The sequence below is a fragment of the Saimiri boliviensis genome, chromosome 12 (genome assembly GCF_048565385.1).
Source record: "Saimiri boliviensis isolate mSaiBol1 chromosome 12, mSaiBol1.pri, whole genome shotgun sequence".
Classification (NCBI taxonomy): domain Eukaryota; kingdom Metazoa; phylum Chordata; class Mammalia; order Primates; family Cebidae; genus Saimiri; species Saimiri boliviensis.
In genome coordinates this window covers 101,061,686-101,085,859 of record NC_133460.1, presented here as the reverse complement: position 1 = coordinate 101,085,859, position 24,174 = coordinate 101,061,686, and the positions used below count along the sequence as shown (strand labels likewise).

The 24,174-nt window shown below is 47.5% G+C and overlaps 2 protein-coding genes across 5 annotated transcripts in view; both read left to right on the top strand.

The window, feature by feature from the left end:
* HSPA12A (heat shock protein family A (Hsp70) member 12A) overlaps positions 1–14,346 on the top strand; it is a 185,515-nt gene extending 171,169 nt beyond the window's left edge. For all 3 annotated transcript variants that reach the window (XM_074382949.1, XM_074382950.1, XM_039465353.2), the window contains 5 exons: positions 3,308–3,394; positions 4,173–4,277; positions 5,686–5,944; positions 9,040–9,143; positions 10,133–14,346. In XM_074382949.1, the coding sequence (XP_074239050.1) occupies positions 3,308–3,394; positions 4,173–4,277; positions 5,686–5,944; positions 9,040–9,143; positions 10,133–10,770 (1,193 nt within the window). In that variant the 3' untranslated portion in view covers positions 10,771–14,346. The remainder of the gene's footprint in view (positions 1–3,307; positions 3,395–4,172; positions 4,278–5,685; positions 5,945–9,039; positions 9,144–10,132) is intronic.
* Positions 14,347–14,436: 90 nt separating this feature from the next.
* Positions 14,437–23,180, top strand: SPMIP5 (sperm microtubule inner protein 5). Of its 2 annotated transcripts, XM_074382953.1 has the most exons (7): positions 14,437–15,264; positions 15,370–15,533; positions 17,215–17,278; positions 19,643–19,861; positions 22,001–22,187; positions 22,733–22,830; positions 22,953–23,180. In XM_074382953.1, exons 1-7 carry the CDS (start codon positions 15,069–15,071, stop codon positions 23,096–23,098), a joined length of 1,074 nt encoding a protein of 357 aa, XP_074239054.1. In that variant the 5' UTR covers positions 14,437–15,068; the 3' UTR covers positions 23,099–23,180. The 2 variants fall into 2 exon arrangements, with proteins under 2 accessions (XP_074239054.1, XP_010330925.2); XM_010332623.2 differs by having other exon boundaries at positions 14,437–15,533.
* Positions 23,181–24,174: the final 994 nt, after the last annotated feature.

Below are 24,174 nucleotides of genomic sequence, written 5' to 3'. Positions count from 1 at the left end.
TGCCATAATGAAGAATCAGGATACTCCAGGAGGAGGTGGGCTTGAAGCACCTCTCTGCTCAGCCCCACACTACCTGGCTCCTCCCATGGGCATGGTTACCCTGGTTCATCAGCCACCAAGTGCCTGGGGGTGGGGAGCTTCTCTCTAAGAACCTGAGGGTAGCCTGAGAGCAGTTCTTGGCCTTGCATTTTACTAGGCTCTTAATCTTTCTTATGTATTAACAGATTCTTAATCTAATTCCATTGCCTGTTATTAATTCTCCATTAAGACTGTTGATTTATTGCTGACTCACTCATTGGGCCTGCTTCATGTGTGATGAGCTCATTATGTGTCTTCGCTGAGAGTTTAAAATACAGATGAAACCGGCTGACTTTTCCTGACCTGGGTGATGCTCGCTTAGCTGTGGGAAGGAGCACCAACTTAGGGAGACTCAGGATTGGGATTTTAAAAAGCTTTTTCTCTTTAATAATTACCTGCATGCAAGTGGGTCATAGCCTCGGTCATGGAACGTGGTTCCCTGGTATCCAGGGCTCTGTGAGTCTGTCCAGGGCTACGGGGTTTGCAGACATGTCCTGTCAGGGTCAAAGCACCAATGTGAGCACGGGCACTAAGTGGGAGCACTCTGGGGGTGGCACCAGGCATTGCAGCTCTGAGCTCTGTTCCCAGACGAGGGCTTTGAGGGTATGTCACCCATACTCACCTCCAATCCCCACTGGAAGGCCCCAAGCTCAGGAGGAGGAGAGAGAAGAAGACATCAGTGAGGACTGTTGCTGAGTTGTCCCTGCCATAAGCTTGTTCCCAGCTTTTCTTTGGATCCCACACTCAAGGCCCATCCCTGCATTTCCCAAGGCACCAGGCCAGGCTCACCTTGAGCCCATGTGCCTTCCTGCCCAGACAGTCTCAAGCCGCCTCCTCCTGGCCTTCCCTCTTCCTGTTGACAGAAGCAACTCTGCCCCGGAGGCCACCTCTTTGTATTTCAATCCCAAGATTCAGGAATCTGGGAACCAGCCTTGTCACCAGGCTGCTGCTTCAGCACATCAGGAGCCGTGTGCTCACACCTTAGATCTGATTTACCCAGAAAGAATGGAAACAGCTTCCCTTTAAGATCTGAGGGCTTGGTTTGCCCCTTTCTACCAATGCTCAGCCTCCTCAAGGCACACCGAGGCTAGCCTTATCACTAACTAAATCAAATGCGTTAACATCGTAGTCAATACTCAGAGGTTTAAATTTCCATCTTCATTGTTTTTACTGGAAAAAGGAATGACTAGGTTTATATCTTACATGCTGATTCTTCATGTTGTTCAGACACACAAATTCATTAGCTAATTCTAGAATACTCTTTTTAACTTTTTGTAAGTCTAGGGGGGAACATCTGTTTTTGAAAGACTGCCTTCCCTGAGAGTTTTTGGGTTCCTTTCCTTAATTTATCACCTGTGCCCCCACACTGCTCTGTGTTACCGTCCTGTGGCCTATGGAATTTGCTGTCTCTCTGTGCTCCGAGGGTCTTCTTGTTTTTTGAAGTCCTCAAATTGTTGGCTGGTGCCAGACGAGCGCTGTCTAGGGCGAGCCTGGCAGAGCACTTGACCAGGAGTACCTGAGATGCCTGGATGCTCCTCCATGACTGAAGCCCAGTGGGTGCCATGCAGAGAAATGGACCTGGTGCTCAGTTTGCCGTCAGCATGATTTTACTCATGAAAGACTGAATGGGACTGATAAAGGCTACATTTTTCACAATCTGGGGCTTAATTTGCCTGAAAACTGGGCTAATTTTTGAGAGCTCAGTCCATGTCATATTAGCCTCGCTTGGCTGTATTTTATGAATGCCATTTTTTAGCCGTCTAGATGGCTTTAGAAAACCAAATGCCCATTACAAGGTCTGCAATCTGGAGCTGGTGTTGGGAGCAGGAGAGAGGCTCTGAATTTGGGGAACCCTCCCAGGCCCACAGAAACTCTTAACTCAAGGGAGGCCTCCCTCTCCACTCCAAACCAGGCCCTGGTTTAAAAGAACTTGGAGCTGGCCTGGTGTTTGCCATTCTAATCCCCAGAGAAGAAGTTGTTTTGTAAACACTGTGTTCTTTGCTGAAAGAGGCTAGAGGGTCAAGGGTGCTTTATTGGATAACCCACAGAGGGCTTTCTAGGACTATTCAAAATCAGCAGCACTAGCTTAGGGACTAAACAACAGAAAAAATGGGGACGGAGCGAGGTTGTGGAATGGGACAGAGAGCCACAGACAGTGGAGCTTTCCCCTGTAACGTCAGGGGCTGCCCTCAATTGCTCCGTTACCATTTGCTGAGTACCGGGTCTCACGTTAGGTGTGTTGTCTTCATTATCACCTACTGTGTGCCGGCTGAGGATGTGTTAGAGACTCAGTCCTGGTTTTGCCCACGAGGAATTTAAGCCAACGATTAAAATCCCCATTTGGTGAACGAGGAAACTGAGGCCCAGAGGGTGGATTTGCCCAAACTCCCACCTTGGCGGTGCCCCCCGCCCAGGTCGGTGCCCCCCTCTCACAGCGCCCTTCTCATCTCAAAACATTCCATTATTCTGCTCTTTCCAACTTGCCTATAAATTGTTAAATCTCAAAGGCACGAGGGCCTGAGGTCTGAGGGTTAATTTCAGATTGCAAGAAGAGTCTTGGGAACTGCAAGCCCCTTAACCTCTCCTGATCTGGTTTCTCCCCTGAACATAAGGACAATGATTTGTGCCTTGTGTGTCACAACCACACAGGCGTCCCCGCCACTCAGTGCCCCAAGGGAGCCAAGGTTGTCCCTGTGTTCATGGAAAAGGCAGCACAGGGGTTTGCCAGGCCCAGACGCGCCATCTTGTGGCCAAAGTGCATATTGGCTTCAGCTGGGTCAGGAAATGCCCCCCCCCCGCCCCAGTCCGATTATCCAGGGTCCAGGGTAGGAAAACATACTCCACATTCCTTGTATCAGACAAAGTTCCTTGATGTGAATTGTTTAACTGAGCGCACTGCAGGCTGTTTGGCAGATAGCTTCCTCCCTGGGACAGCAAAGCCAGGAAACTAAGTGATTTCATTAACCCGTTCTCCAAAAAATGTCACCAGGGGAGGGGAATCTCATTAGGGTGGGCTTTTCAGCTGGGCACAGGTTGAACCGAGGATTAGAGGAAGGCCGGTGGAAATTGCTTTCGCTGGGAAGAGCTGGCTCTGTGATTCCCGACATCGTATTTACTCATTTTGGTCAAGTGTCACTAATGTTCCATCCCTAAATCTCCTCATGCTATTGACTCTCCGCTTCTTCATTCTTTCTTAACCCGTCATCATTTTCTTTCTGTCGGCCACTAGCTAAGGAGCACATACGGCGTAATCGGCAGAGTCGGACCTTTTTGGTGGAGAATGTCATAGGAGAAATCTGGTCCGAGCTGGAGGAAGGTAGCGTCCTTCAATGTCTTTGCTCTTGCTGGATTTTCCTGTGCTGTTCGCAAAAAGGCATTCCCATTTGTCCCTTTTGCCCTTTTGGAAAATGTTCAAACTCAGTGAGTTCTAAAGACCACTCACGCAGGGAGAGCTTAATTTTGCACATTGTAAAAGCAAGTAGAGATTGGAACTGATCAGTTCCAGAGTAAGTCTAACGTGAAACGCAGACGATTTTAGGCACTATTCACGTGGCAGGAAGCTGCCCACTAAGTACACGCTTGTAATCCCGGCACTTTGGGAGGCCGAGGCAGGTGGATCACCTGAGGTCAGGAGTTCAAGAACAGCCTGACCAACATGGAGAAACCCCATCTCTATTAAAAATACAAAATTAGCTGGGCATGGTGGTGCATACCTGTAATCCCAGCTCAGGAGGCTGAAGTGGGAGAATCGCTTGAACCTGGGAGGTGGAAGTTGCGGTGAGCCAAGATTGTGCCATTGCACTCCAGTGTGGGCAATGAGTGAAACTCTGTCTCAAAAAAAAAAAAAAAGGAAAAAAAAAAAAAGATTCACTCACCTGGTTCTCCATCCTCCATCCCTAACCGTCCTTCCCCCCGGGCCAATTGCATTCCCTTTGGCCATGGTTAACTCCTGGAGCTGCTAATTAGCAAAGTCATTGTGCTAATGAGAAGCCCTGAGGGCACTTAGCTGGGTCTGCCTAGTTACCACCCACTAGCTTGTTTTGGATGGAGTTGGCTAACAGTCTGTGTAAAAGATGGCTGTTTTTGTGTGCCAGGTGACAAGTATGTGGTTGTGGACAGTGGCGGTGGCACCGTAGACCTGACAGTCCATCAGATCCGGTTACCGGAGGGACACCTTAAGGAACTGTATAAAGCCACAGGTGAGCCCCTGCAGGGCAAATTTTCTCATACCTGAGCAGTTTCCAGGCAGTTCTGTTTTCACTTGTTTCAGATCTCTCTCTCTCTCTTTTATTCTCTTAAATGCCACTACCATGTGGGATCGTAGGCGGTGGAGGATACTAATGTCTGCTTGAAATTGGAAAGCAAAATGCAATTAAACGTTCTTTAAAACACAAACCATCACAACTTGGGTTTTGGCCTAAAGTGAGCCTGTTTCAGATCTGGCCAAGGGAGTTGGTTTCTGAAAATTCTGACAGGTTGAGATTGATGTTGTCCATGACAGTGCTAAGGTGAACTTCCTAGGGAGGCCTCACCTTGTCTTGGATCAAGATTGTGAAACCATAGGCCAGGTGCGGTGGCTCATGCCTATAATCTCAGCACTTTGGGAGGCCAAGTGGGCAGATCACTTGAGGTCAGGAGTTGGAGACCAGCATGGCCAACATGATGAAACCCCATCTCTATTAAAAAATACAAAAATTAGCTGGGTGTGGTGGTGCACACCTGAAACTCCAGCTACTCAGGTGGCTGAGGCAGAAGAACTGCTTGAACCCAGGAGGCAGAGGTTGCAGTGAGCAGGGATCACACCACTGCACTCCAGCTTGAGTGACAGACTGAGACTCTCAAAAGAAGATTGCCAAACCAAAGAATATGCTGTTTTTCTTTTGAGAGGTCGGAGTGGAAAGGATAATGGGTTATTAGAGGATCACACAGGGACTAGACCAGGCCTGCTGATTTTCCAGTCCCCGCCCTTGGATGTCCCCGCCCTTGATGGACCTAGTTAGATAAAAGTATTGATTTTATTAAAATGTAACTGATTTAAAATAGGTTGTTGGCTGGGCCCATGCTCATGCCTGTAATCCCAGCACTTTGGGAGGTGGAGGCAGGTGGATCGCCTGAGGTCAAGAGTTTGAGACCAGCCTGGCCAATATGGCAAAACCCCATCTCTACTAAAAATACAAAACTTAGCTAGGCATGGTAGTGTGTGCCTATAATCCCAGCTGTGGGAGGCTGTGGGAGCTGTGGGAGGCTGAAGCAGGAGAATTGCTTCAACCCAGGAGGTGGAGGTTGCAGTTCGCTGAGATTGTGCCACTGCACCCTAGCCTGGACAGCAAGAGCAAAAACTCCATTTCAAAAAAAAAAAAAAAAAAAGAAAGAAAAAGAAAAAGAAAAAACAAAAAATAAAAGATTGTTGATGAGATTTCTGCAGGGAAAAGCTTCTCCACATGGAATGAGAAGTAGCACAGGGTTCTGAAGTGTAAGTAAACACTTAGAGCTGCAGTCCTGTTGCTAAGTGGGTCAGAGATGAACAGGTAAGCCTGTTTCTCAGAGTCTGGACTGGGTTTCTAATGGTTTTTAATACCATGGTCTCCCTTTTTGTTCTCTACTCAGGTGGACCCTATGGATCCTTAGGAGTAGATTATGAATTCGAAAAACTTCTGTGTAAAATATTTGGAGAGGATTTCATTGAACAATTCAAAATCAAACGCCCTGCAGCCTGGGTTGACTTAATGATCGCGTTTGAGTCTCGCAAAAGGGCAGCTGCCCCAGACCGAACTAACCCGCTGAACATCACGCTGCCCTTCTCCTTCATTGACTACTACAAGAAGTTCCGAGGGCACAGTGTGGAGCACGCCCTGCGGAAAAGCAAGTGAGTTGGGCTCATCACCTCAGGCTCCAGACCTTGTAGGGCAGGCGTCCCCAAACTACGGCCTGCGGGCCACATGCGGCCCCCTGAGGCCATTTATCCGGCCCCCCGCTGCACTTCAGGAAGGGGCACCTCTTCTGTTGGTGGTCAGTGAGGGGAGCACAGTATGTGGCAGCCCTCCAGTGGTCTGAGGGACAGTGAACTGGCCCCCTGTGTAAAAAGTTTGGGGACGCCTGTTCTAGGGGGTGGAATGTGCTGATGGGAGAGAGGAAGGAAGTGTGGACTTGGGGTTCCAGTCCTGCACACTGGCTGCATGACCTTGGGCAAGGGACTCAGCTTCTCTTCCCTCGGTTTTTTTCATGTGGCAAATGGGGAAAATAATTCCACCTAATTCCAAGGGTCGTTGTGAGAATGCAATGAATTCATATATGTTAGGTGCTTAGAATAATGCCTGGGACCTGGAAAGTATTATCTTTGTGTTTGCCAAAAACAGAAACTATGAAAGCAGTTGAAGTTTAGTTTTGGCCCCTGCTGTTTCCCCAGTGTCTTGAAGAGAACTTGGTATGCAGTAAGTGTTCAATAAATATTTTTGGAATTAATCCAATGGGAGTCTAGGTTTCTTGCTACTCTGAGTCCCTTGACTAATTTTGTGTCTCAGCTTGTTGCAAAATGAATATATTTAGAAGATGGTTTAAAACTGAATTAAAAAATAGATAAAAATAATAGATTTCTAATAATCTTAAACATTATATATATAGTATCCATAGTGAAATGATGACTATAGATAGATTTCCCATCACATTTCTTACTAACCCTTTTGTAAGGGAACATTTACCCTGTAAAATACCCCATTGTCCAGCTTCAGCAACTGTCAGTTCCTGGCTAGGCGAAATCCAATTATTATAAAGCAAATCTTAGAGAGATTATCATCTCATCTATGTCAGTATGTACTTCTAAAGGAGACAAGTTTTAAATCACAACTACAATACCACGATAACACTTAAAAAGTAATAATTCCTCAATATCATCAAATGTCTAGTTAACATTTTCCCATTTGTCCAATTTTTTTCACTTTGCATCAACGTCCAAGCACAGGCTCTACAGAGCAGCTATTTGATGTGCCTCTCCAGTCCTGCTAACATACAGTTTCCCCTCCTGTTTTTTCCTTCACAATTTATTAGATGGCAAAACTGGTAGTTTGTCCTTAGATTGGAGTTTCCTATAATCTGGGCTTTGCTTATCTCATGTCCACCATGTTACACAGCGTGTTCAGCATGTTCTATCCCTGGCTTTTTTTTTTTTTTTTTTGCAAGTTGACAGGTTGACTTAGAGGTTTGAATCTTTGTCACATCAGCCTTGTGGGTGGTGGTCCTTCTTATTGTATCCCAGCAAGGGACACAAAATGTCTGTCCATCTCTCCTTTTGTGATGTTAGCAGCCGTTGATGATTATTGCCTGGTCCGCTAATGCACTAGGGGTGGACCATCTTGGTCCGTCAGTCCTTCCTCATTTATTTCGCTAGAATAGTCCCAGAGAGAGAAACTTGGCTCCTCAGTGGTTTGGGTGCCCTGAAGTACAGCTCACTTAGGAAAGACAAGATAAATGGGTTGGTTTTCAGCCTCCATTTACGAGTTAAAAAAAAAAAATCAATTTCCTAGCATCTGCTGAAGTACCTAATGGGTTTTTCCTTTTGTGAGGACATGAAGGGGAATATCATTACAACTTTAAGGATTTAAGCATATTTAATGTATTTTAAACCATGGCAGTTTCATCCTTATTGATACCCAAAATGTCCCATCTCGGCCAGTAGGAGCCTCCTCACATTGGCTCGGAGTCCCTTTGCCATGATGCTTGTGGTGGTGACAGTGTCTTTGCCTTCCTGCATGTCAAGACATTCTTGGCTCATCTTGTATATTCCCTACTCCAGGCCTGGAATCAGCCATTTCCCCAAGAAGCCCTGGTTCCTTTCAGTGGAAGTCTAAGCAGATTTCATGCCAGGTCTTCTTGCCCTTGGAGCAGGGCCAGTCTGGACTCCTTTTACTGGGCTGATGTTCTTTGTCCCGTTGGCCACCCACAGAAGGCATCTGTCCTCTGTGTGGAATCCCAAGACCTACCCACACCGTTCTGAGATCTCTGTCAACCCTCCCACTAAGCAAACAGGCTGTGGCTAGCCATGGGGTCACTCCATACCACACTGCATTGTCCTTTGGCCTATGCCATGGAAAGGATTTCCTTTCCAGCATCTAGAACATGTTGCTGGGAAGCTGCAGGTGTGTGCTTTTGCATCAGGGACAGAGGTGCCATTTGCCTGGCCTCTTAGAGCAGGCAGGGCACATCTTGTAGGTTTGGGGAATACATAGTTCCTGGCATTTGCTTAGTGCCAGAAAGTTTCCAGAGTGTTTTCACAGACGTGGTATTTAACTTCATCTTTACAACAACCCCTGTGAAGGAGATAGGGCAAATGCAGTTATCCTTGACTTCCAGACGTGGAGACCGGCTTTGGAGAAAATGGAGTCCAATGTGCCCAAAGTCCCAGAGCTCCACAGTGGTGATGGCCAGGCCAGAGCCCCACAGTCCCAGGTTCCTGGCCAGGGCTTTCTCTGCTCCACACTGTCGTTTCTGGACAGAGACTGTGAGGGGGCTTGCTCTGTCACCTGACAGGTGCCTGGAGGGCTGAGGACCTGCACCTGAGCACACACATTTGTAGTCGTAAGTAGCAGTACAATAAACTCACCAGGGAGCTTTGAACATACTTGAGTCCAAATATTGTTGGGTTGAAATTGCGATCCTGCAAAAGGACCACAGTGAGCCCTTTAGCTCCTTGTCTTCTGCACTAGACTTTGGCCTCCACTATCCCAGGGGAAGGTCAGTCGCAGCCAAGCTTAAGATGATGCAGAAGAGATTACGTCTTAGCTTTTGAGATTCTGAGGGTCCAGGTCCTGGCAGTTTAGGGGTTTCCAAAGGTGCTATTGACTTTCAACCCCTTTTCTGCCCACTGAGATGTGACAGATGTTCTGCCAGGGCACGTGTTTATGCAGATAAGCCTGGGTATTGTGCAGACCCTCACTGCCTGCTCTTCTCCATGCTATGCTCCTGCAGTGTGGATTTTGTGAAGTGGTCTTCGCAGGGGATGCTGAGGATGAGTCCAGATGCCATGAATGCCCTTTTTAAGCCAACCATTGACAGCATCATTGAGCATCTCCGTAAGTATCAGCCAGGGCCCAGCTACTTGGCAAGGCACAGCTGAGAAAGGGGACGGGCTTTTCCAGCATCACCAGCTAGGGTATATGGGAGTCAGGTTGGCCTGAATCCAGGAGCCACAGGCAAGGACCCTGCAGGGCTGGGCTAGGCTTGGGCATGTATGGGAGAGGTTGCTGGGCACAGGCTCCGGATCCCTCCCTCAAACTGCAAAGCTGCTGAGAGCTTGTCTCACCCAGTCTTTCCATTTAGCCTCAAAAGTCAGAGAGCTGGTAATAACAAAGAGGAAGAATTAAAAAAACAAACAAAACTTTAAAACCACAAAAAAGATTAGCGAGCTGGAAGCTCTGAGGCAATGTTACTTGAGAGTGATGGGCCCTAGGAAATGCATATTCTTTGCTTTACTGGGACATATTAGACACCCTTACCCTGCTAGGGGAGAAGGAACTGTTGTGTGAACTAAAGGAAGTTCTCCTGCAAGATGGCAAATGGAATCTGGCCATGTCGTTATCCTGCTACATTGGTGGCAGTGCCTAGGGACACATAGCAGACTCACCAGGGACCTCTTTCAGTATCCCGTCCCTCACCTACCAAATCAGACTCTCTAGGAGTGGGATGGGATTTTTATAAAAAGCAGAGAATTCTATTTGTAACAGCCTGCCTTGACTTACCCAACAGAACCATAGGTTTGGAGAGCTTTAGGAGTATTCATTTATGCAAACCAAATTCTACTTAAAATTATCATCATGTATCTATTAAAATGTGTTCTACTTAGCGGCAGCTCTGGCTTTTATGCCTGAACATATTGGTGTGCAAACTCCCTCTCTTTAAAAGACCATTCTGCAAAGATTCTGTACAAGGAACTCGGACGAAGTCTGCCCTCCCATTGGCCCAAGTGGCTTTGTCTGTTTCCCACAGATGCAGGCAGCCCAGTTCCCCCTTCTGCTCTGGCTTCTGGTGACAGGACATTCTCTCCCTGCCTCCTCCCTTCCAGGGGACCTGTTTCAGAAGCCCGAGGTGTCCACCGTCAAGTTCCTCTTTCTGGTGGGCGGCTTTGCCGAGGCGCCCCTCCTGCAGCAGGCGGTGCAGGCTGCCTTCGGGGACAAGTGCCGGATCATCATCCCTCAGGACGTGGGCCTCACCATCCTCAAGGGCGCCGTCCTCTTTGGCCTGGACCCCGCGGTCATCAAGGTGCGCAGGTCGCCACTCACCTACGGGGTGGGCGTGCTGAACCGCTACGTGGAGGGCAAGCACCCGCCCGAGAAGCTGCTGGTGAAGGATGGCACTCGGTGGTGTACCGACGTCTTCGACAAGTTCATCTCTGCTGACCAGTCTGTGGCTCTTGGTGAGCTGGTCAAGCGTAGCTACACCCCGGCCAAGCCCTCCCAGCTGGTCATTGTCATCAACATCTACAGCTCTGAGCATGACGATGTCAGCTTCATCACTGATCCCGGGGTGAAGAAGTGTGGCACGCTCCGCCTGGATCTCACGGGGACCAGTGGCACTGCGGTGCCCGCCCGGAGGGAGATCCAGACCCTCATGCAGTTCGGGGACACCGAGATCAAAGCCACAGCCGTTGATATAGCCACTTCGAAGAGTGTCAAAGTTGGGATCGACTTCTTAAATTACTAACTCTCCTGCTCTGCTGCCTGCCCCGTTGGACTCAACTTATCTGCATCTGCTGACCTCAACCTTGACTATTTTTTTCCCTAACCTTGACCCTCACCATTGCCCATGTGAATTTCAGCAGGGAAAATGAGAATAATCAGGGCTAGAAATAGTGAGTTTTGAGGGTACACTGGAGTTGGAAAAGCAGAAATTAAGATTAAGGTTTAGACATAGAAAATTAAAGGATCCTGGAAGAGCAGCTAGTTTTCATAGGTACAGAAGTGGCGAAACAGCCATGGAGAAGGGAATCAGTCCATTTCCGCAGCAGAGTTTGCTCAGCTTTGAACAGATCTCTGTTAAGTAGAAATAGCATGCCCTATTGCTGTCTTTCTAGATTTAAAATGAGATCTTTGAGTGAGGAGACCTTCATCTGAGTCTTCTCTTTTGAAATTTTTTGGATGGTGGTCAGTATAAAATGGCACCTATCTGCAGTTAATTTCTTTTCATCATCATGTGATTAAAAGTGGTGGTGAGTCAGTGGGAATTGGGAATGCTTTTAGCTGGTGGTAGAAGGCTGCCTACACTGGGCACTGTTTTAGGTTCTCATCTAATTTAAATAGCAAGGAGGTTCAGGGAAGAATAACCGTAGACTTGAGTAATCCACTAGGGCTTTTGCGAGTAGGAGAGCTGATGCCTCACATTCTTCGCAGGTGAAAACTTGCCATTGATGGAAATAGATAGTAAAGAGTTACTGACATATCCCAAATTATTTTCTGGGATATAAATTCCCAGTATGCCAAGACCTGATTTCTGAGTTCATAATTCTAGTGAACCTTAGAAGGAATTCTGGGTAAGAAAATGAGGTTGCCATTGGTCTTATGTGCATCAGCAAGCTCAGAAATCCAGAAGAGCTTCTCGCCTTGAAGAGCAGACAGATTTTAAATTAACCCCCTCCTCCTTCCCAAGCACCTTCCTCTCCCTAAGAGTTTTGGCCATTTAGTCCCACATTTTGAAAGGGACACACTGGTGAAATTTGGGAAGAGAATCTGTGCTATGCAATGTTTCATTAGTATCTTCAGTTTTTCGAGTCTCTTTAAAAATAATTTGTAGATCTATACTTGACAGATTAAGTCAGTTTTTTCACAGCAGGTCTGTGGCTTGCCTGCATCAGAATTGTCTGGGTGCGTGTTCAAAACAGGTTCCTGGATCCCCGTCTTTTTAAACTGAGGCCGACTCTTGGAGAGGGGCACCAGAATCTGCATTTGTAGTATGAACCGCATTGTGATTCAACTGAAATTTGAGAAATACTAACTTGAGATTTTGTTGAAGCTCACACACAGACCATAGCCCGTAGTGTGCAGCTGTCCTCGTTGGGTTCTTTTAGGAAGAGGGTTTGCATGTGAAGGTGACCCCATACCTTGCCCTCTTGGTGAACGGGATTAGGGCTCTGCCTGGGGCTCGGAGATGGCACTTTTAAACCTCACAGGAAGGCCAGGGGAGGAAAGAATTGCAAGAAGGGGACACTAAGAATGGAGCTGACTGAGGAACCAACTGGAGGGTTTTCACTCTCTCCTTCTCCACTGTACAAAACCAGTTTTCTGCAACATTCAGGAGCCAAATGAGGCAAAAGAATTAAGAATCTGACTCTCAGCCCATCTGATCTGTTCAAGGCTGTCTTTTCCACCTGCTGGAATTCATTAAATCACTGGAGGCATGCATAATGAATGGGGAATGAGTGAACTTCCAATGCAACTTGGATTCACAAACCCATTATCATAGCCAATATGCAGATTTTAAATAGCATTTCACATTTCATTTGACCATGTCTTCTTTTTCCCGTTGCCTGCTGCAGAATTCCCTACCAGAATGTGAAACGCGAACAAATCACAGAACTAGAGAGCGCCACTCACATAACTTAGTAGCAGGATTATCTATCCAGGCACACAGGTGTGTTTGCTAGTGTTCTCTTGCTACCTGCCCTCCTTTCAACGCTAAATGGTATGGGTCTTTCTTTGTTGCCAGCCATATTCTGCAAATAAGACTTTTCAATGTAGTTATGAGTAATATAATTTTATGTACATATAATATTAGAATCTTGTACAGAATCTTTGTTTTTACGACATGCTTTTCTTCTTTAGAAAAGAGGAAAATGCTCCTTGATTTTTTGTTGATGATACTTTTGTTACTGTCCTTAATTTTCCAGTTTCATTTCTTAGTTGTGCTTACTAAGCATCAGTTTGTGCAGATGCCAAGCTATGGACTTTGTACGAAAGACTGAGCAATAGATAGAGGTGCCTAGGGTCAGAATACACTGAGCACACATGGACCGCCTGGATCAGGAGCGTCATCAGACCCTTCTCCATGCACACCCTTCCCAAAGAGTCACAGATTCCACTGAAAGGAGCAGATTCTATCCATTCTCCTGTGCAGACTTTGAGAGCTGAACATTCTGGTTCTGTAAACAATATGACTGTGCAGAACAACCTAAGAAAATCCTGTGCATCCTGAGGGGTCATTGACCCCTCCTTCTGGGACAGAGCAGTCACTCCGAGGGCAAAGCGTGGTCCACTGTGTGTGATGTTTTCAGGATGCTAGGGTCAAAGAACGGAATCAAGTGGTTCATAAGCCCAACTTTTCTGCTGGGTTAAGTGTTGAGCGTAACATGGTCAAATCCCTCTTATTTGGGCTAATGTAAAGCCTTTCCTGCCTTGCAGTAATGCTATCTCCCTGTGTACTGTTTCTCTTAAATGAGCTGATAGAAATCTGCAGTGTTGGTAGATAGGTGATAGAGAGGGTGATAAGTTTATCTTCTGGCCACAGGACTGCAGCCCCAGTAGTCACAGTCCTTAAACGAAACCCCCAAATCCATCCCTCCTTCCCCACCCCCACTGGAATATTCTAGAATAAGAGCACTGGATAAGTACACTTGAACACATTTTCAGATCTTAGAAAGTATCTATAAGGCCTATTGTCTTGACCCATTGCTCAATTGTCCAAGACACATTATCTGATATTGACGTTTTTTGGAAGCAGAATCATCAAGGCTTTCCTTTGTAACCACCTTTTCTGTACACAGTAAGCATTAATGAATGCTGAATAACAGACAAGTTACAGGCAGGAGGGGAGAGAGGAGGAGCCATACAACTGTTTTTGCAAAATGATGGCTTAGTCCAGATTATAGAGGCTGCCTTACCCTTAGAATGTTACTTAGATCAAGTTTAGCTTTTAGAGTCCAGGTCTGGTTAATTGCCAGGGTGGCAAAGAATCGCATGCACCAATATAAACAGGAGTCAAAACGCATTATTAGTCAAAGATCGAATTTCACATTGTAGAGATGTAATATCTGTGATTAAGCTGCATATGTATGCTGGGAAATGGCTTAAGTGGATGACTAGTATAAAAGTTGTTGGCCATAATGTCACACCTCTCATCTGCTTGAAATATGGACCAGTATTCTAAAATATCAGCTATTGGGGTCTCTTTCACTACAAGATAAATTCAAACTTCACAGAACTTTGCAGCAGTTCACCACAGACAGGATTGTGTCTACAAACTCTCTTGTCTTCACAGACGTCTAATAAAGCAAAACTCTGAATCTTATGTGGCCCAGATTTTTCCCCCCATTCTGGGTTTGTAAACTGCGTGATGGACACATCAGTACTGACCTCCCTCTCTACCCATCTCAGGTGGTGGAGAGAGATTGTCCGTTTTTCCCAGGTGCTGTGAGTTTTATTAAGTGATTCTAGCAAGACTAGGAGGCCCTTTGCTGGGAACCAAGGCCCCCATCAGTGTGCACAGAGCCCCTTTTCTCTAGAAGAAAGTGACGTAGCCAGAGGGAGGGCAGATAAGCAGGGTGACCACTGCCAACGCCACCGTACTCCAAATGAAAGTCATTAAAACATGCAGAAGGCTTGGCCGGGCTCTCGCCCCTGGGCATCCCAGCCGTCTGGTGTCTCGTGAAACTGGCTGTGACCAGAGCCTACACCTGGGTCATCCTCCAGGGTTGGCTCTGAAAGCTTCCAGATGGCCCGAGGTAAGTTCTAAATGTGGGATAAAAGCAACATATAAATGGTGGTTGGCTTCAGCAGCCTCCATTTGCAGTTCAATTCTCAGAAAAGTAGAGGTAGGGAAGGCAGGGAGGTGCAGGAAACGAGCTGGAATTCGCAGCTTCAGCGTCTTTTTCGGTAAACGGAGCAGCCAGCATGCGGCCGACACCCCACTCCTGGTTCCCCCCAAATCTGTTTCATAGGGCGGACATCTTTGTGGGTTTCAATCCAATGAGAGGAAGGCTGGGTGCTCCCTAAGGATGATTAGAAAGAAGGATGACTCACCTTGCCCAGGTGCACAGACTCTCCTCTCGGTCTTCACCTGTCCCGGCCACCTGCAAATCCGCCTCTTCTAACAGGGGACGTGAGGGAGGGGCTGCCAGGCCCAGGACGCTCCCGTGTAGGAGGCGCCAGGGCCCCCAGGCCTTGCCTCCTCCCGCCCGCTGCTGCCGGCCCCCCTCGCAGCTTCCAGGTACTGCACCCTCCCGCCTGTTCCCACGCAACCCTTTCCCAACCCAGACCTCCAGACCCAGCCGCCGCAGTGTCTACACCCGCAAAAACGCCCGTTTTGACCTAGAGCCCTCCGCAGATCCCTGCCCTGGTTGGGGCAGCCAAGGCGCAGAGGACAGCCCCGAGGCTGGATGTTCGCTGCGCAGATGCCCGACTGCACACCAGGAGACCCGGGCTGTGCCAGGCGCCGAGGGAAGCGCCCCAAATTCACTCAGTTCACCTGCCTTCCAGGTGGGGCCCCGGGAAGAGTGGGGGAGGGGCAGGCTGGCGGGAGTAGGGCCTTTGTGCTCCGAGGCATGAGCGCACAAAGGCCTGATGGAAGGCAGGGAGCCTGGGACACCGGGCAGAGGACAGGTGGGCATCGGGTAGATCCAGGCCTGCCCAGGTGAGCCCTGGGTTAGGACTGGAAGGGCAGCTAGGAGGGGTTCTGCTGGTACTTTCTACCCCTCCTAGCCCCCTGTCTCAGGACTCCACCCTCCCCACCCTCCTCCCTGCCCACCTCCTCCAGGCAGGCCTCAGGGTGGGGTTATACCAGCTGATGCTTTTGGGCAACTATCCTGCCCCTGAAAGTTTAGAGGTCATCTGTTCACACCCCCTTTCACTCTGGAACCCTGAAACAAGTTATCTAACCTCTCTGTGCCTTATTTTTCTCATTTGTAAAATGATAATTCCAATAGGAACTCATTCTTAGGGAAGCTGTGGGGATGAAAGGAGAATGGGGTTCTGCTTCGGCAGCATGGGCATAGCCAGGGTTCCATGTCTGTTGTCTTTTTAAATTGGGGAATGGGTATAATATAGCATTTATATCATGGGGTATGTAAAGCTTCCAGAAGAGTAAGCAGGTGGTCAGTATGGGTGGGACATGGTCTCACAGCCAGGCCTGTCTGACTCTAGGCCCAGTGCTTCCTTGCAGGAGCCAGGCACATGATGCCAGGCGTTAGACCAGCCTAGACGTGGCACAGTCCTCACTGCCGTCAGACTGGCAGGGGGCTGAACTGCCTTAACGATCCCCGTCATTGCTGACTAAGCTGTGACTGTGGCTTTCTCCTCCGCCTTGAATCCCCTTCTTCCAGCCTCAAGGGCATTACTTTAAAGAGATGAACTGGATCAGCAGGGCAGGACTTGGCAAGGCCTCAGTCCACTTGGGGGAATGACCAGTGATGCCCAAAGAGGGAAGGTATCTTATTCCAGAAACAGCATCCACATAAAGTGATGCTTCAGTGGAGCACCCTGAAGTAAAGGGTGGCCTCCGCTTACCTCCCTTGGACTCCATGTCTGCCTTTTGGGACTTCCTGATCTCTTCAAGCCAGAACTTCTTCTCCCTTGTTGTGTGTATCGGATGGTGGGGTCGGGGGTAGGGGTGAGGAGAGGCTCCTGTGCCTTGCAGGATGATCAGTAGCTTCCATTCCCCACTTCTGACAGCCAAACATCCCTCTGGACATTGCCAGATGTTCCAGGGGTGATGGGGCTGGCACAACATCACCATTGCAACCTGATTTCACTTGCATCAAGAAGAGGGTCCAGGGGTGTACAGGCCTCATCTCTCCCCTCCACTGAGGCTCCTGAGCCTCACAGGGCCATGGTATGAGTACAGTTCACAATTGTTGTATGGCTGGAGGTTGGATGGAGGGGAGGGTGCTTCCAGGGAGAGGAGATGCTGGGGGGGTATGATCTGTACACTGTTATCCAAGTTAACATAAAAGGTGATGGACCCTTGGTGATAGGTCATTGGTTTGTGACTGAAGTCAGCTATGTCTGCTGGCTTTGGGTAAGATGGTAGGGCTGCCTCTCAGGCCCAACCCCTGGCAAGGTCATTCTTCCACTCCCAGGGGCTTGTACACACTCAACAGTAATTCCTTAAGGCAGTGACTTTTGATGAGGCCATTTCACTCCCTCTTTCCTCCATGAACAGAGAGAAATCATGGAGCCTTCCAAGACCTTCATGAGAAACCTGCCAATCATACCAGGCTATAGCGGTAAGTGTGGATGTGCCCTGCAGCTGTTCCTGGCAGGGGAACCCTGTTCCTGGTCTCTGTCCCTGCCTTGGCCCACTCTCTGTGTCTGTGCAGCCAACTGGACCAGTATAGGCACTCTAGCTTTTGAGACATGCATTGAGAGCATTCCATTGCTGAAGATGGCTGATGGCTGGGTTCTGAGAGTCAGAACTTCGACCACATTTCCCAGAACATGGCCGGGTATACAGAGGAAGCACTTAATGGCTGTTGAATGAATTTGGACCAGGATAGACACACGAATAAGCTGAGGCCCTGTCCTTCCTAAGGTTTTCTCAAGTCCCTCGCAAAGGTTGTTATGCTCCCATTCCTTCCTGCATCCCCTAAAGGAAGGCTGGCCAACTGCCCTGGTCTGGGACTGTCTTTGTCCTGCGACTGCCTGAGACTTTCCTTAACACTGAAAATCTTGCATTTGAGAAACCCCTCAGTCCTTGGCAAGCCAGGAAAAATTGGTTGCCCTACCTAGAAGCTATTTCTCTTCAGGCTTCTGGGCTACTGAGAACTTACTAAGTCATATCCCTGTAGGTGACAAACCCAGTGGTCCTTGCAGACCCCAAGCTCTCCCATACAGCTATTTTAGGAGGAGTGGTGCTTGGGAAATATTCCAAGGTTGCCCAGACTCACCCTGGTCCTACTGGCTGGTTGAGAATAGGCTTTGAGTTCTGACAAGCTGAGGTTCCAATCTCTGTCTGGCTACTATCTATGAGACTATAAATAACTTGCCTCTCTATGGTAAGTACAACATTCCATAAAATTGATGTATTAGTTTTCTAGGACCACTGCCACAAATTACCACAAACTACGTAGTTTAAAGCAATGGAAATGGATTACCTCACAGTTGTGAGGCTAGATGTCTGAAATGGAGGTGTCCTCAGGGCCATGCTCTTTCTGAAGGCGCTAGGGAAGGATCCGCCCTCCCCCCCCACCCCCGCGCCCTTGCCTCTTCCAGCTTCTGGTGATCCTGGTGTTCTTGGCTTGTGGCAGCATCTCTCCAGTCACTCTTCAGTCTCGCATGAAATTTACCCCTTGTCTCTGAGTCTCAGGTCTGCTTCTTTCATCTGTAAGGACATCAGTCATTAGATTTAGGACCCACCCTAAATCCGGGATGATCTCATTTGTAGATCCTTAACTTAATTACATCAAAGAAGGCCCTATATATAGATAAGAGCACATTCACAGGTATCAGGGGTTAGAATATGGATATATCTATTTGGAGGATACAGTTCAACCCACTACATGGGATACCATAAGATTGTTGTGAGGATTAAAGGAGCCAGCATACATAACCTATTTTAAATGTCTTGGTCTTCAGCAAGATTTAATCAAGGTAGCCTGTATGCTTATGTGTGTGCATGTATGTACTAATATCAAACCTCAGCAGATCAAAGTGCCACTGTAGGGTTCTGTGGTCTCCCTCATAATATTAGGATATCTTTTAATTGTCCAAGGGCTGGGGAGACTGGGCAGTGCATGGAAAACTTCCAACCCTGTCAAGTTTAGTTTAGTAATCAGTTTCTTCCAGAAGGGATTATTGTAGGGCTCAGGGGGTGAGGATTTCTGCTGTCAACTCTGAAGCCAGGTTTTGTTTTCCTGGGGACCATGGCAAAGATGTTGGGCTTCCATAAGGAGAGATATTTATTTATTTTGTAGTTTAAAACGAAGTTCTTAACCAGTTTTCCTCATTTGTTCTTCAAAAAAAAAATGGTTTTATTGTGACAATATTATAGTACTTAGGATTCAGCCGCCAGTTTAAATAAATAGTTGTGTTTTACCCATACTAATTGTAATGATTATATGTTACTTGGTGGGAAGTGGTGAAAAATTGTTCTAGGGGTGGGTCCTGCAGATAATGAATTTACCTTTTTATGTAATAGGGCTCTGCTTTTAATAAGCCTGCAATTTCCTGATGGTCCAGTAAGAAAGATCCCAAATTGCATTTGGGAAGTGTCAAGGAAAATAAGCTTTCTCTCTAAAAAGATGAATAATTTCAATTACTCCTTAGACTATCATTTGGGCCCATTAAATGCTTTCCCCACTTTCCATCAGGCTGACATCAGAGGCTTTGCTATCAAAGAGTATTACTGTCATCGCCTTTGTTGAAATGGGCCTTCCCTTTCCAGCTCCAAGGTCATTTCTTTGTGGCCTTGGGAGGGCCCAGCCTCAGTGGAAACAACAGTGCTGCTTGTATTAATGGCCTTTGGAAAAACGTAGTGTTGGCTGAGGAAGAAAAGCCAAGGGGTGGGCTGAAATGCTGGGGAGTTGAGGCAGGCTCTGAATTCCTTGCTGGCCAGTCTTGCTGAAGGCTGTGATTCCATTTGGCTCTTGCAGGCTTCGTGCCGTTCCTCAGCTGCCAAGGAACGTCCAGGGAGGATGACATGAACTACTGTGTGAAAACCTTCCAGGAGAAAACACAGCGCTATAAAGACCAGCTGCGGGAATTTTGCTATGCAGTGGCCACTGCCCCGAAACTGAAGCCTGTCAACTCCGAGGAGACTGTCCTGCGGGCCCTGCACCAGTACTATCGGCAGTACCACCCTCTGCTCCTGGGTAGCAGTGCCCTGAAACCATCTCCCTCACCAGTGATCACCCGTGCAGATTCTCATAGGCCAGCTGAGCTGTCCCAGAGTGCCCAGAGTCCCGCACAGTTCCAAATCCCAGGGGTCAGCACCAAATGCAGAGTCTCCATTTCTTGAAGTGGGAGAGATACATTTCTTTCTGTCTCTCTCTGTCTGTCTCTCTCTCTTTCTTTCTTGAAAAAGTCTTGCTGTGTCACCCAGGCTGGAGTACAGTGGTGCGATCTTGGCTCACTGCAACCAATTCTCCCGCCTCAGCCTTCTAGGGGTCAGTGCCAAATGCAAAGGCTTCATAAAGTAGGAAAGATACTTCTTTCTCTTCCTCCCTCCCTCCCTCCCTTCCTCCTTCCCTTCCTTCCTTCCTTCTTTTCTTTCTTTTCTTTTTGAGGGAGTCTCGCTCTGTCACCCAGGCTGGAGTGCAGTAGTACAATCTCAGCTCACCACAACCTCTGCCTCATTGGTTCAAGCAATTCTCCCGCCTCAGCCTCCCAAGTAGCTGGGACTACAGGCATGTTACCACCACGCCTGGCTAGTTTTTGTATTTTTAGTAGAGATGGGGTTTCACCATGTTGGCCAGGCTGGTCTTGAACTCCTGACCTCAGGTGGTCCACTTGCCTCAGCCTCCTAAAGTTCTGGGATTACAGACGTGAGCCACTGCTGTGGTCGACCAGAAAGATACATTTAGAGGGGAGGGGACACAGTCCTGGTTAGGGAAGAAGGTGCTTGTCCAAGAACTAAGAGACCCTAAGCGAGTCATGAGTTTTCGGATCTCAGCTTCTGGATCAGTGGGTAACATTTTTTAGTTGCTTTCTCTGTGCCAGGCACTGATATTTTGCTAACCACTTTAACACCTCTATGAGATCAAGACTCATTCCCACCTTAGAGACAGGGGAAGTAAGGCCTTGAGAGGTAATGTCACTTGGCTTGGGTCAGCAAATGGACTCTGAAGTCAGACCTGGATTTGAATACAACTCCTCCAAGTACTAGCTGGGTGGGAAGGGGTTTTATAGTAACAACAACAGCAACAGATGACGTGATTATATAATGATAACAATCACAATCAGATCATTTTAAAGATCTAAAGACCCATAGGAAAAGTAATGGATCGATTATCTTTATTGTTATTGCTATAATTATATGGGAACCTTTCAAGAATATGTGATAATTTACATGTTTGCTGTGCTTTGAAGTTTTCCAAGTATTATGAAGAATAGCTGCCTAAGAGTTTGGGATTTAGCCCAGCTCTGCAACTACTTGCTGTGTGACCTAGGGCAGCTTGCTGTCCCTCTCTGAGTTTTGATTTCTTTATCCACAGCAGGGAAGGATGGACTAGATGTTCTCTAGGGTACCTTCTAGCTCTGAAGTTCTGGGACTCAGTGGCTTAATTTGGCTCTTGCAGAAGTGGGAGGCAGTTGTAGCAAAGAATCTTGCTCAAGATCACCCAGCCAGCCGGAGTCAGAGCCATGACCTAATGGCCACTTCCTGGTGCCACATCTGATGTGCTTCCTGGTGCCACATCTGATCTGGATGCCTCTCTTGGTTCCCTCCCTTATGTAAGCTGTCACAGAGGGATGTCTGATGGTTTCTCCCTAACCCAAGAGAGAAGCAGGTTCTGTTTGAGTGAGGCCTTGGCAATCAGACAGAGCCAGGTTTGAATCTGAGCTCCACCACCTCCTGGCTGTGTGACCTTGGTCAAGTCTCTCAACCTCTTTAAGGTCCCAGTCTCTTCCTCCAGATAGTGGAGGTAATAATGGTATCAACCTCTTAGGGTTTGTGAGATGATTAAATCATAAACCATTTGTAAAGCCCCTATCAAGGTGGCTGACATATAGAATCAACCAGTGGTGGCTATGACACAGAATCAACCAATCAGTAGTGGCTGGCACACAGAATCAACCAATCAGTGGTGGCTGGCACGCAGAATCAACCAATCAGTGGTGGCTGGCGTGCAGAATCATCCAATTAGTAGTGGCTGGCCCATAGAATCAACCAGCCAGTGCATCTGTAGGCCTAGGGGTTCACTGTAGGTTAACTGTTTGGGTGTCAGCTAACTCAAGAGCATTGTCCACTCTGGCTTTCCAAACCCTTCAAGAAACATGGTGTCTTTTTACAGAATGCAAATATGTAAAGAAACCTCTCCAGGAGCCCCCGATCCCTGGCTGGGCAGGCTACATGCCGAGAGCCAGGGTCACTGAATTAGGCTGTGGCACGAGATACGCTGTCATGGGCAAAAACTGCTACAAGGACTTCCTGGACATCATAGAGAGGGCCAAGAAAGCACGTCTGAAACCATATGAAGAGTGAGTCTGTCTTGGGTCCTCACCCCAGGCACAAGATCAAAGGGGAGAAGTGCAAACCCAGGGCAGTGGTTTACTAGATGTCCCCATTCCAGCGCTAGGACTATCTGTGTGTGATTTGTCTTAGAGAAGGTGCCTCATTTGCAGTTTCAAGGCTTCCTCAGTAGGCAGCTGCCCTCTGCTCCTGACCTGTGCTCAGCATTCCCCAGAAGCTCTACCTGTGGTGTTTGATGGTTGGCAAGGAGGGGTTGAGAGTAAAAACCAGCGGGATTACCATCCTGGCAATGGCTTAAGGCCCAAGGGTGCTGAGGGAGCGAGAAGGCAGGGGACCCCAGGGCACTGCATAGGAGGCCTCACATGGCCTCAGTTTTCTCTTCTGCAAAATGAGGATGATGATCTTTACCTTTAGAATAAATTGTAACGAAATAAACATACCATGTTCATACATTATATTATTATATTTTATAGTTATGTATTTGTATTTATTCTATTCTTATTATAGTCTTAATAAAAGGTTCGTAACTTCGTGACTTTTGTTCTTGTTTTAGAATATATGGAGTTAGCACCACAAAACCTTCTGCTCCTTCTCCAAAAGTTTTGCAGCATGAAGAGCTGCTGCCAAAATATCCCGATTTTTCTATTCCAGGTGAGGGAGGACTCTCTGTTTCCTTCCTACCACTTTTTTAGAAAGGGATGAAATGTTTTCAGTGGCCTTTCTACTTAGCTGGGCCAGCTTCCTGCAGCTCACACGAATGGTTTCTCTTCTAGGTGGAAGCTGCCCTGCCCTTGGAAGGCCCCTGGGAGAGGACCCCAGAATTCCGTTGACATGTGGCTGTGCTCAGAGGCAAAATGTACCATGCAGTGGGAAGATTTATCTAGAGCCACTGTCTTCAGCAAACTATGCAGAATGGTAGACGCGTAGAGTCTCCCAAGGAGAGGTGAACTTTAAGTGGGGGTCCCAAAACCTGCCATTCTCATGTTGGAATCATGCCCAATGAGCAATAAAAAAATGTAATAAAAAGAATTTTTAAATTGCCACCTGCATCCTGAGTGATTGGCAGTTGCATTTCTCTAATGATAAAGACCTTGTATCATCATGTGGGAATAAAGAGCCTGCTTCTCCACAGGCTAAAGGTTCTTGTGTGGGTTTTCTCCAGGTTATATTGACCATGAGCTAGGGTTCCTAACCCCCATGGTAACACTGTGCAGCCAGGCCAGGATCTTCACTAAAGACATAGCCCAACCTTCTAACCAAACAGTCCCTGGGTCCTGATGTGGCATATTCCTGACAGCGGTGCAGATACCACACCCAAACCAGCCCTGGTTTTCCAAAATCCCAGTCCCCAGGCGGGTCCAGCTGGCAGATACCAGGTATATCAGTGTGATGGGGCTGCCTCAACCAAGTTCCACAAACTGAGTGGCTCTGACAACAGACATTTATTGTCTCACAGTTCTGGAGCCTGGAAGTCCAAAACTGGGGTATTAGCAGAGTCCTGCTTCCTCTGAAAACCGTGGGAAATCTTTCCTCGCCTTGGTGAAGGCTGGGGTGGTTCTGTTTCCCTTGGTTCCTCTTTTTTCCCCTCATTTTATTTACTTATGAACAATTTGAGGCTCTTTCGGCCAGTGTGACCAAGAAACTTTCCTATCAGATTCATTGTCATGAATGCAGCATTTTATTTGGATGCTCCTTCAGCTTCTTGCTTTGAAGATGCCAACCCACTTAATAGGACATAAATCATCAAGGCCCTCCCTTCTAAGCCAGAGTTTGAAAACATTTTCTACAAAGGGCCAGACAGTAAATATTTTAGGCTTTATGGTCTTGGTCTTGGTCATAACTACTCAATTCCACCATTTTAGCAGGAAAGTAGCTATATAGACACACACACAGACACACACACACACACACACACACACACATACACATCTCACATATATACATGTAGCATGCTTATATAGGTGAATGAATAAGTGGTCATGTTACAACAAAAAT

What these genes read in the sequence shown, in the direction of transcription:
- SPMIP5 (XM_010332623.2), top strand. Translation starts at nt 15,069, where the DNA reads ATGACTCACCTTGCCCAGGTGCACAGACTCTCCTCTCGGTCTTCACCT. An exon ending in AATCATACCAGGCTATAGCG is followed by an intron (nt 17,279 to 19,642) that starts GTAAGTGTGGAT and finishes TGGCTCTTGCAG; the next exon opens with GCTTCGTGCCGTTCCTCAGC. An exon ending in TCCCGATTTTTCTATTCCAG is followed by an intron (nt 22,831 to 22,952) that starts GTGAGGGAGGAC and finishes TTTCTCTTCTAG; the next exon opens with GTGGAAGCTGCCCTGCCCTT.